We start from the raw sequence: 15,015 nt of genomic DNA on the forward strand, positions 1-15,015 counted from the left end.
ACGGTTGTGCGCTAATTACGAAGGTGGTCCCAGCGCCGAGCTGCCGAACGCTCACTCTACGTCCGAACGTTCACTGTACTTGTTCTGTGTAAACACTGTTTACTAAATTAGTCCTGCCTGTACAGTTTACAGTACAGTGTAAACACTGTTTACAGTTCAATTCAGTCCCAGATGGCAGAGCGTTCCGGTATTGACACAGAAGATCTCCAAATTGTGAGGAATTCTAACACACAGGAATATGGGTACCCTTAGATGTAAATTGTAGTGCGTACTACAGTATTACGCACTGCGTAATCGTGCATCCTTCAAGCTAATCCGCTTTCCGATCTCCAAGAACTTTCGCATGTTTTTAACGACTAAGTCGTCAACTCGAATAACATTTTAGACGGATACCAGGTACTTGCCATCGGCGATGCAGTCTCACTTTACTATTCTCCACCCGGAACACAAGGCCTACCCAAGAACACAGCACAGTTATGCGCTGCCTTTTCTACGCAGTATTTGTGGTTGCGCTCGTCCATCTGAACGCTCTCACAGCATACTCCGACAACAGCGAGAAGTTCTCGCTGAATAATCCAGCACTTCCTAGTGTGGAGACGACATCGGTCGAGGAACCTAGTAGGCTCCTCCGAGTCGGTGATGAGGTTGATGACGCGCTAAAGTCAGTTTCTGCATCCAAGCAAGTGCGTAAGTTGAGAGCTAACAGGCTTGCTGAGAAATTGAAGTCCACCGCGACAGCGAAGAAGCTACTCGCGACGGCGAAGAAGACGTCCAGCAGCTTAAAAAAAGTCCCAGGCGTGAAGAGCGTCCAGAAAAGGATTCTGTACAACAGGCTTTCGAGATGGGCTAAGCAGGGGAAACGTCCAGAGGATCTCAAAAAGGCGGGGAAGTTCAAGAATAACGATGAGTTTGCCGCGTACCAAGTGATTCTCAATATGGCCAAGCGCAAAAAGGCTGCTCCATAAGCCGTTCGACCTCAGCAATTCCATGCTTGAGCATAGCACTTCGTCGGGCCTTCAGCGAAGCCCCCTGACCCGTAACTGTTTGGAAAATGTTTGCTTATCGATGCGAGTTTGTGGTTACAGTCACACCTGTCTATTTCAATTGAACCTTTGTCACCGAACTTCCGACTATTTGAAACCCCACTTTCCTCTTTATTCTATAAATGCTAGCGCAGTAAATACTACGTAGTATTTGGAGCCAGTCACACTATATGATAGATTTTGTTCCCTTAGAAGCCTTCTGCGATGTCCGCAATCCCCTTTACAGCCAACTTTGAGCGTTCGTGGTCCTCCGCATACTCTAGGAATCGCATGGGTAAGATTCATGATATGAATATTATTAACTCGCGCGAGTTAATGTGACTGTGATTTAATGTGAATTTCTGAATCTGATTCCGATCTGCACCCAAATTAATGAGGTACCCGAAATAAGCAGTACCACCCTTTTTCCTCATTCAATGTCGACTAATCAACATTCAAAGTTGTCAATGTGGCGCGTCTTAATCTTCACTCTCAATTCTACCGAGCATCGCGTAGATGCCTTCCCAGTCCACGCTCAAGCGCCACACGCCCGAGGAACGCCGCCGGGTCCTCGAGGCCTTCAACAACGGCCAAGACTGGCGCGCCAGAAATTCGGGAGGCTCTCGAGCTCTGGATGTAAGAGTGCTGCACGTACACGCTCGGTACTTTAAAGCTGCTGGTGCTAGAAGACTTTGACGTGGACATCTCTGAGACCACGATTTCTCGCCATTTGACCGGCATGCTGTACTCAATCAAACAGGCGATGCAGTCTGTTGTAAGGTGTTGATACTATTAGAGCTAGCACACTTGCTGTTGCTTAGACTCGCGTGGAGCCACTGACCTGTAACAGCGAGGTCAACAAACAGAAAAGAAAGGAGTTTGCCGAGGCTCTGGTCAAGCACCAAGACGAGATCCTGGAGCCCGTGCTAATCAGCGACGGCAAGCCGATCACGAAGACCGAGGCGCGCATGCGCATTCTTGAACGCGCCGCCAACGTGAACATGCCGAAGATCACGCAGCGCACGGTGCAGAAGATGGAGTTGCATGCTGGAAGTTCGTCAACGCCGCAATTCGCTTCGAGGACATGGTGTACGACGAGTAGGTGGATCTGTAGGGAGAAGTGGAATACAGCATGCCGAGTTTGATTATGGACTAGCCAGCTTTGATTGCACTAAGGATAGTGGTACTGCTTATTTCGGGTACCTCGCTCCGGCAAAAAATGAACCAAAATTAAAGCTGCCGACTTTGGATGTTGAATGAGCCAACTATGGGCAGGCAAAGGTGTAGAGATGGTCCGTCGAATGTCTTCGGTTTGTTGTAGTCTGGGCAAGCATTCCGGGCCACGTCTCGGTAGTCAGGGGTACGAGCTGAGCTTGCTTAGCATGCTGGCTCGGTTTCAGGTTCATTTTTTGTTTGGGCGGGTTATCTTCGTAGTACTTTGCCAGAGCCGTGCTTACCTTTTCTTCCGTTTGCGAATACACTATCAAAGCTATATTGCTCTTCCTCAAACTCAAACTCTGCATCTTCAACAGGAACAAGTACTCTGGTTCTGCTGGTGTGACCGAACTCCCCCATTTTAACAGCTACACAAGTGCGTGTCTTCTCCTTTGCGTGTTTGTATAAGTTGCAGATGCTCAGTCCTGCCTTGGTATTCGGAGAAATCTATGTTACAAGGTGGACTAAAATAAAACTGACTTGAATTTAGACAACAGCCAAGCTGCTATCTGTTTATATATATATAGATATATATATATATGCCTTGCTCATTTATTATGTGGGGAAGTTTAATCACGGTGAACTGCGTGGTGAGACCACTGTTGGCCTCATCCAACAATTCTAATCGAAGCTTACCCTTTGAATATACCTGCACCGTGCGCGGATAGTCCATGTGTCAAAAAGAAGTGATGCGGTGAGAGGTTGCAGAAGTGGGGGCAATTTTCAAATCTTAAATTTATGATTTATTCTAATATTTCGTCTGCTTACTGAGTACCCTTGAGCTTTGACCTTAGTAACACATGGGAATATGACAACGGACACACAAAACAGCTTGATAAAAGTATGTACTATTACAAAGATCTTCGACCACCCTGGCTCAAAAAGGATGAGCTAGCTTGGATAATACTTGTACGGCTTTATCTAGGTTATCGGTAAAAAAAAAGTGACAATCGTTCTGCAATTTTCTACCAATCATGCGGATATAGAATGCTCATCTGTTCTCGTACTTAGTTAAAGGAGCGAAATTGCAATAAATCAGTTTTTTTCTGAGAAATTCAATTTGTCTTAAAAAAAGGAGACTGCGTCGTGTTAAGGAGATATCCCAAATCTCAACCGTATGTTAGCTACTAATCGATCCATGCACAGTGTGCAACACACCTTATGCGAGCAACACAGTGTATATCTATGGGAATATGCACTTTAGTTCGTATGACCACGACCACACACTTAGAAGAGAAAATGGAAAGTAAGATTGAAAAACTCATTAGCGCTGTTTGCCTCGAAGCTCCAACATTCTTCTTAAGCGGGCTTGAACAACTTCTCAAGCTGCCGCCCACTTCACTTGACTTCATTATGTTCCGACGCACTGCTGCGCTTATCCTTATACGCAGAGTCCCATAGTCCGTTGAACTTCAACTTCACCAACGGCTGTACTCGACCAATGCATTACATCTGCACTCATGGTGCTTCGCCAGTATTCATTCCAACACGCCTCCCACGAAGCTCATGCTGCTCAGTAACTTGTACTTCGTAAAAGTGATATCCTTCATCAGGCTTGACAAATACCAATGAGCTCCAGCAATGCGCAAGCGATTCTTGTCCAACGGCTCTGTGAATACGTTTGCGGGGTTCTTGTCGCCTCTGACCTTATGCAACTTGATGACTCCCTTTTGAACTTGTTCTCGTATGAAATGCCATCGAAGTTCGATATGTCTTGTTCTGCGACTGTAAGTTGGATTAGTCGCCAAGATATGGGCAGCCTGATTGTTAATTTCGAGCTTCAGATCAAATTTGCATTGTGGAACTACTTCTTGCAGTATATCACTCGCAGCTGTAGCTTCCATAGCTGCCTCACAAGCCGCAACATACTCAGCCTCCGCTGTTGAGAGTGCCACGATAGACTGACGTCGCGACATCCAGGAGATCGCACCTCCAGCAAGCGAGAACACGAATCCCGTTGTACTCTTTCGCGACTCTGGGTCGTTAGCCCAGTCACTATCACAGTAGCCTTCAAAGACTATAGCATCAGGTACTTTATCCGCACATCTGTACGTAATACCATAGCTTACCGTTCCAGCAAGATATCGCAAGACACGTTTTAGTGACCCTGCGTGCTTGGCTGATGGTTTGGCCACAAATCGACTTAAATGTCCTACTGCGAAAGCCAAATCCGGGCGGGTACAAGTGGCAAGGTACATTAGCATCCCCACGGCCTTTCGATATTCGAAACTGGTATCAGACTCTTCGTTCTCAGTGAGCGGTGACAACTTCACGTTAGTCTCCATCGGGCTCCCAGCTGCGTGGGCCTGATCATATCCGAATGTCTCCAACACCTCACGTGCATACTTGCTCTGTTCAATCGTGATGCTCTTTGAGCTTTGAGTTACCTCAATGCCCAAATATTGAGTCAGCAAACCTTGATCTTTGATGCCATAAGCCATATCCAGGTCTTCGAACAATTTCTCCTTGGCCTCCTCATCGTTCGTAGCCACCATAATGTCATCCACGTAGACTAGGATCAGCATGACGGTGCTATCATTTAAGCAATAATACAGACATGGTTCGGTCATTGATTGCTGAAAGCCACGCTCAAGTAGCCATTGGTTCAGAGAGAGTTCCACTCTCGACCAGATTGCCGTAGTCCATACAATGCATTTACTACCATGTAAGCATGTCCGTCAACTGCACATGGAAAGCCGTCGATTGATCTTAGATATTATCGTAATCCTAGCAGCGCATTCAGATATGCGGTGTTGATATCCGCGCCGTACAACTGCAAATGCAATGCCGCAGCCAGAGCCACTAGCAATCGAAACGACGACATACGAGCCACCGGCGAAAAGGTCTCACAAAAGTCAATCCCTGGTCGCTAGTGGTTGGCGAATGCCACAATTCTCGCCTTGAAGCGAATTACATACCCTTCGTGATCTGATTTAAGGGCATAGACCCATCCAGTAGTAAGTATCTTGGCGCCTTCGGGAACTTCCGAGCTTGGTATCTCCACAATGACACCCTTCGCTCTCAACGCGGTTATCTCATCAACTTCTGCTAGTCCCCACAAGCCTGCAAACTTAGATCGTCTTGCTTCGCGCCTATTTTGAGGAATCTTCACAGCGCTAGCTTTGATATACTGACCGCTCGAATCCTTGATCCGAGATGTACGCTGGGTTGCATTCACGACATAGTCATTCAGGTACGCAGGCCGACGTCGTTCGTAATATTCGCGAAGTCCTGTACGTGTGCGTTTCGCTTCCGGTTTGTCAGCATGACGCTCAACACGCAACTCTTCCGAATAAGTCTCATCACGACCAACGCATTTTCCGGTTTGCTGGTGATAGAGTGGACTTATATCCATAACTTCACGGATCCCGATTGCATCATCCAGGTCATTGTTCATCTTTTGTATCTCAGTATTCTCCTCATGACCTAGCGATCCAATCGAGCTGGCCACTGTAATATCGTCCCTGTTGGCGGCATCTTCAGGCACAATATCGAAACTAGATGTTTCCTCATCATCTGCAATTGATCCGCACACTGCAGCCACTGATTCGTTGCCATCACTAGGCAGATGAGCATTCGAGACTACCTCCCCATATGCTGATCTAATGCTTTCCTGCGAATGCGCCTGGAGCTGCTCAGTGCTCTGCACATTCATCGTACTCTCATCCGGCGTGTTCGATACCTTGTCACCGCGTGAATTCGTCTCCACAACCGCCTGTGGATCATTATCTGGAGTGACATGTCCTTCATATGCTTCTATGTACTCACTTCATACAGGCCCTGTATACATCTCAGTATACGCGTCCCCTTCGTGTACTTCCGATACTGCTGTACCCAGATGGTCAATCTCAGAGGCTTCGTCCGCTTTGCTCACCTCAAGATCCATGGTTTCTTGGGTCTCAGCCTCACTCATATCGGACGAAACTGCCGAGGTTCGCATGTTGGACACATCTGTAGTACTCTCCGAGGACACATTCATCTCACTGAACTGCTCAAAGTGTAGTGACTCTAGGTCAGAGTCATCCATAGACGCATTGTGACGATCTCGATACATCCCGTCATCAGATACTCGTAAATCAGCCACAAACTTTGCTGTTCGTTCATCTGGAAAGAGCACTTTACACCCCACGACATCTTTAGCATAGCCGAGAAAAAATCCTAGTTTTGTATTATCGTGGTGTTTCTTGCGTCCAGGGGTCATAGGTACGTGTTCGTAAGCCAGTGCTCCGAAGTTACGGATATAAAGTAGATCAGGTTTACTCCCGAGCATCATCTCGAACGGTATCCCTCGAGTTCCTTTGTTGAATACTCGATTCTTTATGTAGACAGCGTTGCTCAGAGCCTCCGGCCACATACTCTTGGAAAAACCAGACTGATGCATGGTGGTTTTGGTCATACCAATGAGCGACTGGTGAGTACGCTCACATAGATTCAATTGAGAGCTCTTCGGACCGACGAGAACGTGCTCGATACCGTGTGCTTTGTACCAACTCTCCATTTCACCGTTGACAAACTCACCACCTTTGTCCGTCAAAATCCTCTGAACCTTGTATGTCACCTTCTCCAATTCACTTTGTTGTCTCCCCGCTTGACGCTCTGCCCACAACACATACTCCTTGATGTGGCGGTTAATACCACAGCTTGATTTGCTAGTCAACATGTGCACTTTGACAAAGCGCGAGTAACCATCCAGGATCACAAGGACGGCTTCGAGCCTAGTTCCATTAGCTTTGCTTGGAATCAGAAGATCGACGTATACCATCTGATTCGGTACCTTGATCTCGCGATCGATCTTCTTACGATGCTGTTTCTTCTTCTATTTATCAATGTGACAGGCATCACAAACGCCCAGCTGTCGTTGTCGTAACAACATGCCACGCACAAGCCCTCTGTTCACTATCGTCTTCAGATATTGTGGACATGTGTGAGCCAATCGCTCATGCCACAACGTCAACGATGCAACTCCCTCGGCCGCTGTGAAGTTACAAAAAGGTCGATCTTGAGGACCTGCAATCCCTTTATTTGACAGATGAGTCACCAAGAAGCCCCAGGTAGATTCCTGTGGTGTTGCCACAATCACTGTTCTCCCCTCATCCATCACCCTGAAGTTCATGGTCTCACGATCATAATCAAAATCAAAGCCCTGCTCAGCAGCGAGACCAGAAGATAGAAGCCCATGTTCTGCTCCAGGTACATAGAAAACATCATTGAGGTACACCACTACCGGTTCCCCGTCAGCTTCGGAGACAATAGCAACTGTGCCAACACCGGCAATCCTCGATGCAAGTGCTGTGGTAGCCCCATGAACACTCTGTGATGGACTGGTATCTTTCGTGAATGCCACGTAATATGATTGATTACCAGTCAAATGAATGTTTGCGCTGTGTCGAAATACCACCAGCCATTATTGGTGTTCGCCGGACCTTGGCTCTCATGAGCTTCATGCACCTCTCGAATTGCATTTTCGCCCGAATGGGGCTGGCTAGCATCACTAACCGCTTCTTCTATTCTAGCGTCGATCATCATGGCATCCAGTGCACCGGTTACTACTCCGACTTCCACGTCTCCACGTTCTGAATGCTGTTGCGCGTCCTCACTCCGGCGAATAGTCACATTCCCACGAGGTTTTCGCTTTTGCTCATTAGCAGTAGGTCCTCCACCATTATGAACCCCCGCACGCTCAGGACAATCGGCCTTCAGATGCTTCGTACTCTCGCAGATGTGACACTTTTTCTGCCTTTTGAAGTCTTTAGACGTCTCCTGCAGCGATCGATTATTCTTTGCACTGTTGTCCTTAGCTCCGCCAATATTACCATCATGCTTCGGATTACCACGTTGTCCGTTATTTCTATTCCGGAACTCCTTTTGTCTGGAATCAGCAGCACGAATCATAGCGCGGACACTATCTGGAGTGAAGGCACCATAATTCGGATTATACTGAATAGCAGCCTTCATGTTCTCGAGCTCAAGTTGGTTTGGCAAACTTTCAAGCAGCATCTCCACCGTGTCAATATCCTCCACAGTATACTGCAATGAAGCCAACTCAGTCCGCATATTAAACATTTTACTTAGGTGCATATTCACTTCTCCAATAGAGCTCAGCTTAGTGTGTCAAAGCTCATTTCGAAGACAGCGAATGTGATGGGCCATTACCGCCTTGTTCGATGTGCCCTCGAACAAATCACTCAAGGCCTTCCACATCTCTGATCCAGTAGTTTTGTCCCGAATCTGGTGTAAGATGTCGGGTGGTACTGACGTTCCTACCATGCGCGTGATCTTCATCTGATTAAGATCGAACTCTTCCTCACGCTCAGCACTTGAAAGCATCGATCTGGTATCGTCCCTTCCACAACGTTCGTGAGTGTCTTCTCCCGAAAAACAGCGTTCATCGCCCATTTGTTGGTCGCCCAGTCTTTTCCATCCCAATTATTGGGTATCCCTTCAGCAGTGTACTTGAGTGGCTGTGTCATCTTGAACCACTACTAGTGCAGCAGAAACTCCGTAGTACTTGGGCTCAGAACCCTATGGGAATATGCACTTTAGTTCGTATGACCACGACCACACACTTAGAAGAGAAAATGGAAAGTAAGATCGAAAAACTCATTAGCGCTGTTTGCCTCGAAGCTCCAACATTCGTCTTAAGCGGGCTTGAACAACTTCTCAAGCTGCCACCCACTTCACTTGACTTCATTATGCTCCGACGCACTGCTGCGCTTATCCTTATACGCAGAGTCCCATAGTTCGTTGGTCTTCAACTTCACCAACGGCTGTACTCGACCAATGCATTACATCTGCACTCATGGTGCTTCGCCAATATTCATTCCAACACTATCGTCCTTTTCGTATGTGAAAACATTTCGTATCGTATCTGTAAAGTGCAATATTTGTATTCCATATGTGCTCCCAAATCACTACGGCTGATCAGCTCTTCAAGTGCTGTCAACCACACCGTTTGTTCAATAAATTTGTTATGGGCTTCCGTGTATAAACACGTTCCCACATGCCTTCGTTGCGTTTTTATGGAACCAAGAAACGAGGACACATGACAATCTCCAATCGGAGCTTAAAAGAGATATGTTTAGTCTCTCTAATAGAAGTCCCGGTCAGCAAGACTGCCACAATTGTATTTGCAAGCTCAAAATCCAGTCAAGATTAAGGCGTCCGTCCTCCTCTACTCGCACGTAATTTGAAGAAACAACTAGGCGTTGCACCAAGGCCAGCATGTTCCATTAAGGTCTGTATTGCATCGCTGCTGCTTAAAAGACATATACGAGAAGAGAGACAAGCGATATTTTGCCGAGAATATTTGCGCTCGCCAGGAGAACTTTCTAGCCATCTTAATTTCTGCACTCCCTCCTCCCCCAGCTGTGACCTAATTTGCGAGTGATCTGGCTAAACAATCAAGCTGAAAAGATACACGCACGAAGGGCAGTACTCGGAGAGCTGCTAGACATCCTGGATTACTTCCTAGCGCTATGTCCCGGATGAGATGGAGGGGTTTAAGAAATTCTTTTTGACTTTAAGAATTTCCTGATATATTTAATTCTCGTTCCTCTTCCAAAACCCTTTTTGCGCTCCTAAACGCAAAAGTAATATCGATGCCATATCGCCAAGTGGTTGACAATCTTCTCGACAAATTTATAAAGCTCGCATTTAACCCCTCTAGCCCGCGTTTTTGGGCCCAAGTTATCCTGTATTATACAGGATAACGAAATGACTTGGCTTAACTATTGCGGAGTTTTTGTGAGGATTGTGAGGATCACAATCATTTTTGGGTATCTATCGTGAACAGTACAGTGTATTTTGAGGAGATGTGATGGTGTATCCTGTATTTCCCAGCTACAGTTCATGTAATCGTAGAGAAAAAAAGTCGAAATTTACAACTACCTTCATTCACAAGTATACATACATTAATTTGATTAGATCACTGGGGTCTCCACGCCGCCATCCGTTTGCGACCCTCCATCACTTCCCAACCTGGCGCTACAGCTATCATTAGGGACATTATCGTCTCTGTCGGATGCCTGCGCTCCTTGACCTGCTGGAGCACGCAGCCTGATCGTCTTCAACCCTGGTGGAATGTTAGCGCCGCCTCCCCAAAGCTCGTGCCAAATTTGGCTGCAGGTGGCAGAGTTTGTCGCCGCAGTCGGATCGTGCTGTCGCACCTTTTGACATAAATAGATCTTGCCCTTAGCACTTGAGCTGTTGTCAGGTGTCCCCGCGAATCTTGTCTCGGTACACTCAACGCAATAGAAAGTAGTTTCCCACGGATTCCTCGTCCGTCGCAGTAATGAGCATACCTTGCAAGCGTACTGTCGACGCTTTCTCGATTCGTTGCCGTTCTTGCCTCGCGTCGTACGGTACACTTCGACTTGCTTATTTGTATGGCTTGTCGATAGTCTGTATCTCGGAGTCGGCGAAGGGGGTACCGGCGTGTCAGTCAGCGCGCGAATCGATAAGTCACCTTCGAAATCTGATGCGCCAACAACCAGCAGGGACATCTGCATTACTCGCATAAAGTGCGCATGCGTTGGTTGAGTTGAGCCAGATGTGCGATCACCTTGCACGCGGCGAAAGATGATGAATGCGTTGATCAGAGCCATGCCAACAAGCCCAAGGAAGATAGTGTGGTAGTACTTCCGCATTTTCATGGCACCCTGAACAATACAGGATAAAGTTAGATGTAGTTTAGTTGATCGTGGATTATACAAGGTAAGTGTAATGCGAGAAAAACGGACCTGAATTGAGTATCTCTGTAGCCGCAATTGATCGTGTACGTCAGCCCCTCCTATGCCGTCTTGATACTCCTTGACAAGGCACGGTGCTGGTACATCGACAGCTGTGGAGCCCTCACGCCTCGACAGAGTTGCTGGTTCCGTGCTGCAGCCCGTGGAGATGAAGTGTACGGGACGGTTGTCCATCCACGACACCGCAATCATGCTGGGTTCCTCCTTGGAATGCGCGATACGATGACCCTCGTGCCATACTTTTGGGTCGCTTCGCATTCTTATGCGGGATAGCTTTGCAGTAACCACGTCGGTTGGTTTGAGTTGTACCAACATGGTAGAGTCCACGCTGCAGCAGAATCGAAGACAGCAGTACGCTTGAGTAGAACCGATCCGTGATAATGAGCCGTTTCTTGGATAGGCCGTTGAGGACTGCATCAACATTGCGCAACACGGCGTTGGGGGCTTGGTTCAGATCCGCGCTGTCTGTTTCAGCCTTTCCTTGATAAATTTCGGCCCTATACAGGATAAAACTAAAAGGCGTGAGGTTTTTTCCTGTATCATACACGAACATAACACCCATACCTGTAGCAGTAGCCGGTATGAGCGTCACACGTCAAGAAGCACGTCGTACCCCATGGGTGGGGCTTCCCTCGAAGATACTGGCGCATTGGGCTGTACTTGCTCCTCATAGGTATCGTTCCTTCGTCGAAGGCAATTCGTTGACCCACCGTCATCCCCAGCTTGAATGTTGTGTTGATTGTGTCGGCGATAGGCTTGATCTTCCACGTCTTGTACTTGACCGCATCAGGATGACTGTTGTCACTAAAGTGCAAGAAGTGCACGATTTCTTCGAATCGCTTTCTTGCCATGTAACGCCCAAATGTTCCTTTGGGAACCGCACCTTGAGCATCCACTGCCCAGTGCTTTGACAGCTTTTCTTTGTGAGGACACAGGGTACGGGCACAGAGTAGCCCAATGAAGTTCACCAACTCGTGGGCTTGAATAGATTTGAACGCTCTCTGCTCTTTCTGAACTTGCTACAGTGTCTTCATCTTGTACGCCGGTCGTCTGTCCTTGATGCGTTGTTGGCGAGCCATGATCTCTTCCGCCGCCTGCTCCCGGTACTGGAGCTGATATCGGTTTGACTCGGTAGCAATAGCAAGCCACATCTCTTTGGGTAGGAACAAAAAGAATAACTCTTCCAGGTTGCATCCCAGTGCTTGAGCGAGCTGGGTGGAGGGGCGATAGCACGTGCTAGATCGGCAGCAGGTAACTGCAGAGAAGTACCTACATCAGGCATCGAAAACATATAATTAGTGTCTGATACAGGATTCCGTTACGGTTCAGAAAATGACATCCTGTATCATACAGGTTTGTACTTGCATTTGTCTTCGAAAAAGGTCTTTCAGCCAGTTTTTGCGTGTTCACTCAATTGCTCCTTGGTCTGTCAAAGGGGGTCCCAGCAGAGCGATTTAACGCGTCCTCTTCATCACTCGTCGCTTCATCTTCGCTACTGAAACTTTCACTGGAGGCTTCGACATCGGATACAGCAAAGTCGTCGTCTATGGCGAAGTCATCTTCGTCACCAGAACTCATCCGGTCATTGCCAACCGATATATCTACCGTTTCAGCCACTAGGCGCGTGCTTCGGGGTGGTTGTACACGTGTCGGTGCTGGTACACGTGGCGATCGCTGTGGTGACGGTGTTCTCGACGCAACCGCCTTCCTTGCGCGCTTCTTAGGGGGTGTTCTCACCGGCGTTTTGGGGGGCGCCTTTGCTGGCGGTTTAGTGTGAGACTTGGCAGGCGACTTGGCGGGAGACTGGCCGGGAGACGGAGCGGGTGACTTGGCCAGAGCCTTAGCATGAGTGCTGGCTGGGCATTTGGCTGGCGATGTGTCGGATTGGACTGCGGGCGGGCGAGCGGGTGATGCTGGGACTGACGCTTCAGCAGCAACGGCAGCGTCGTCATACAACACTACATCACAGTTAGTCTCTTCAACATTAGTATAATACGAACTGTAGGACGTACCATCTTCAGGCAAATGCTTCCATACTTCATCGGGACCCTCATAATAGTCGACAAGGTGGGCTGCGTGTGGTCGTTTCTCCCACCCTGCAGGTGTAAAGTAGCGATTCTCAGTTGCAAGCCCTTTTGGGCGCTCAAACCTTCATCCAAGTTTCTTGAGTTTGGTTCATAGTCTTCCCCAAGTAAGCGACTTAATTCGCTTGCGTTTTGCCATCCAGCTTTGGCTACTGCTGTCCGTCCGTCCGATTCGCAAATGACGCGAAACCTTGGACACGCGCGAAATCACTAAATCTGAAAATCATGAAAAACAGTGGCCACGAATAATACCCTCTGAGGTTAGCAACAATCGTCTGGCCTTCAAATCATTTCGTATTACTAAAAATTGTATACATGACTTGATTTGAGTATTGACCAATATTTATCCTGTATTATACAGGATAAGATTTTGGCTATCCTGTAGAATACAGGACGCGAATAGAGAGTTCTGCGACGGCCGGGGATTCTGATGGAATCTAGGGTCAACTTCCTATCTGATGTTTTAATGAGCATTGTTAGGGTGCATCTCCTTGGTTGCCAGCCATCGCGCTACAGCGAAGTTTGTGTTGTTGTTTCGATATAGACTCAAGGGTTAAGACACAGTTTGAGACTCAAACTATGCTCAAACTTTGTGCTGAGCTTCAGCCCCAGCGTGTGGCTGGATACATATACATGTAGTGCTCTCAGCTCTGCAAATGTGCAGACAAGTCCGCCGAGTGTACGCGAGTGTTGTCACGTGTCGTGAAAAATAGCGTCGTATCAGCCCAGCTGACAGCACTTAGCTGTGAAACCAATTGAGCTGTCGCGTTAAGTGCAGCTACACAGAAACCGACGTACTCGGCTGTAGCTAATGGTTTTATTATGTAGTATTAAAGAGTTGTATTGGAAAGTTAATGGAAGCGTTCATGAGGAGTAATCTGACGAATCTTTCCGGTGTGAGCCAAGGGTAATGTTGGGAATGGTGAGCCTGATAGGGCACCAATTAGTATTCTAATAGTCCCACAAAAATTAAAAGTCAAGTATATACATTATTCAACGCATCTTGTCGCTCTCGCGTGCCCGGATCGGTGTAATATCCCGTCTAGGTCTCACCAACAGCTCCTTGCGTGAGGTAATCCTCCCCCCTTCCTTCCCATACGTCTCTACGCACACACATAGTGTAAGGTGGAGTCGGATCTTCTTGCCCTCCATCCGTAGTAGCTCTCTTTGTTTCATTTGTATCTATTCGTAAGAGTACTATACGCTTCAGCCTTTCGGGATAGCATACGCACAACATACGTACTGCCGTCATCGGGTCTCGTCCGCACCTGGACAGACTGCTACCTCGCTACTCGTCCACATGGACTTCCGAGCCTTCACCGTGTCTGCAGCTACCCCGCCTCAGCAGCCGATGGTGCGGACACATCGTGCTGTTGCGCTCCCCTTTGCAAATGCTCTTCTGGCAGTTGACTCTTCCCAGCCACAGATGATATAAGTTTGTAATGTTTCCGTAATCTATCCCGTCGTAAATAACTTCTCCGCCTGTGGCATGAATCTCACAAGGTCGTGTCATACACTCCTGGACGTAGTTATACGGCCACCTCGTCGAGTGCCCATAACGCAGTCAATTTTTATTATTTGACGGTGCGGTTTTCGCACAGGTTGCAAAACATGCTTCAAGATAGCAAGAATGTGCTAACGCTCGCGTTTTTGCACTTTATAGGGAGGCTCCCTTACAAAAAAGAGATTTGTCGAGCTGGACACAGGATCCACGGTGTCAGCTAACTCGAATGTCGTCACAAGGTAGTTTGTATTCTGGTAGCCCGAGTCCCCAAGAAGAAGAAAAGGCAGCTTCGCATAACTACCTTCTCCTGTTGCGATCGTCACTGCCTTTGATGCGGCAGAAACTTCAGGGAATGAAAGTGCTAAAGCACTTTTTCTGAATACACGACTGTCGCCAACGCGACCCGGCCATTTGCAGAATCGACCCCTCCAATCCACAACTGC

At 47.7% G+C, this 15,015-nt stretch overlaps 2 protein-coding genes across 2 annotated transcripts; one reads left to right on the forward strand and one right to left on the reverse strand.

The window, feature by feature from the left end:
• Positions 1–476: 476 nt before the first annotated feature.
• PITG_22757 (secreted RxLR effector peptide protein, putative) lies at positions 477–965 on the forward strand (the record flags this gene model as incomplete). Its single annotated transcript, XM_002998778.2, has 1 exon — positions 477–965. One exon carries the CDS (start codon positions 477–479, stop codon positions 963–965), a length of 489 nt encoding a protein of 162 aa, XP_002998824.1.
• Positions 966–12,394: 11,429 nt separating this feature from the next.
• Positions 12,395–13,026, reverse strand: PITG_05125 (uncharacterized protein; the record flags this gene model as incomplete). The annotated part of the gene is made up of 2 exons (XM_002998779.1): positions 12,395–12,942; positions 12,981–13,026. The coding sequence occupies 2 exons, from the start codon at positions 13,024–13,026 to the stop codon at positions 12,395–12,397; spliced, it is 594 nt and encodes a 197-aa protein (XP_002998825.1).
• Positions 13,027–15,015: the final 1,989 nt, after the last annotated feature.

The sequence above is a fragment of the Phytophthora infestans genome, genomic scaffold, assembly GCF_000142945.1.
Source record: "Phytophthora infestans T30-4 supercont1.7 genomic scaffold, whole genome shotgun sequence".
Lineage (NCBI taxonomy): Eukaryota > Oomycota > Peronosporomycetes > Peronosporales > Peronosporaceae > Phytophthora > Phytophthora infestans.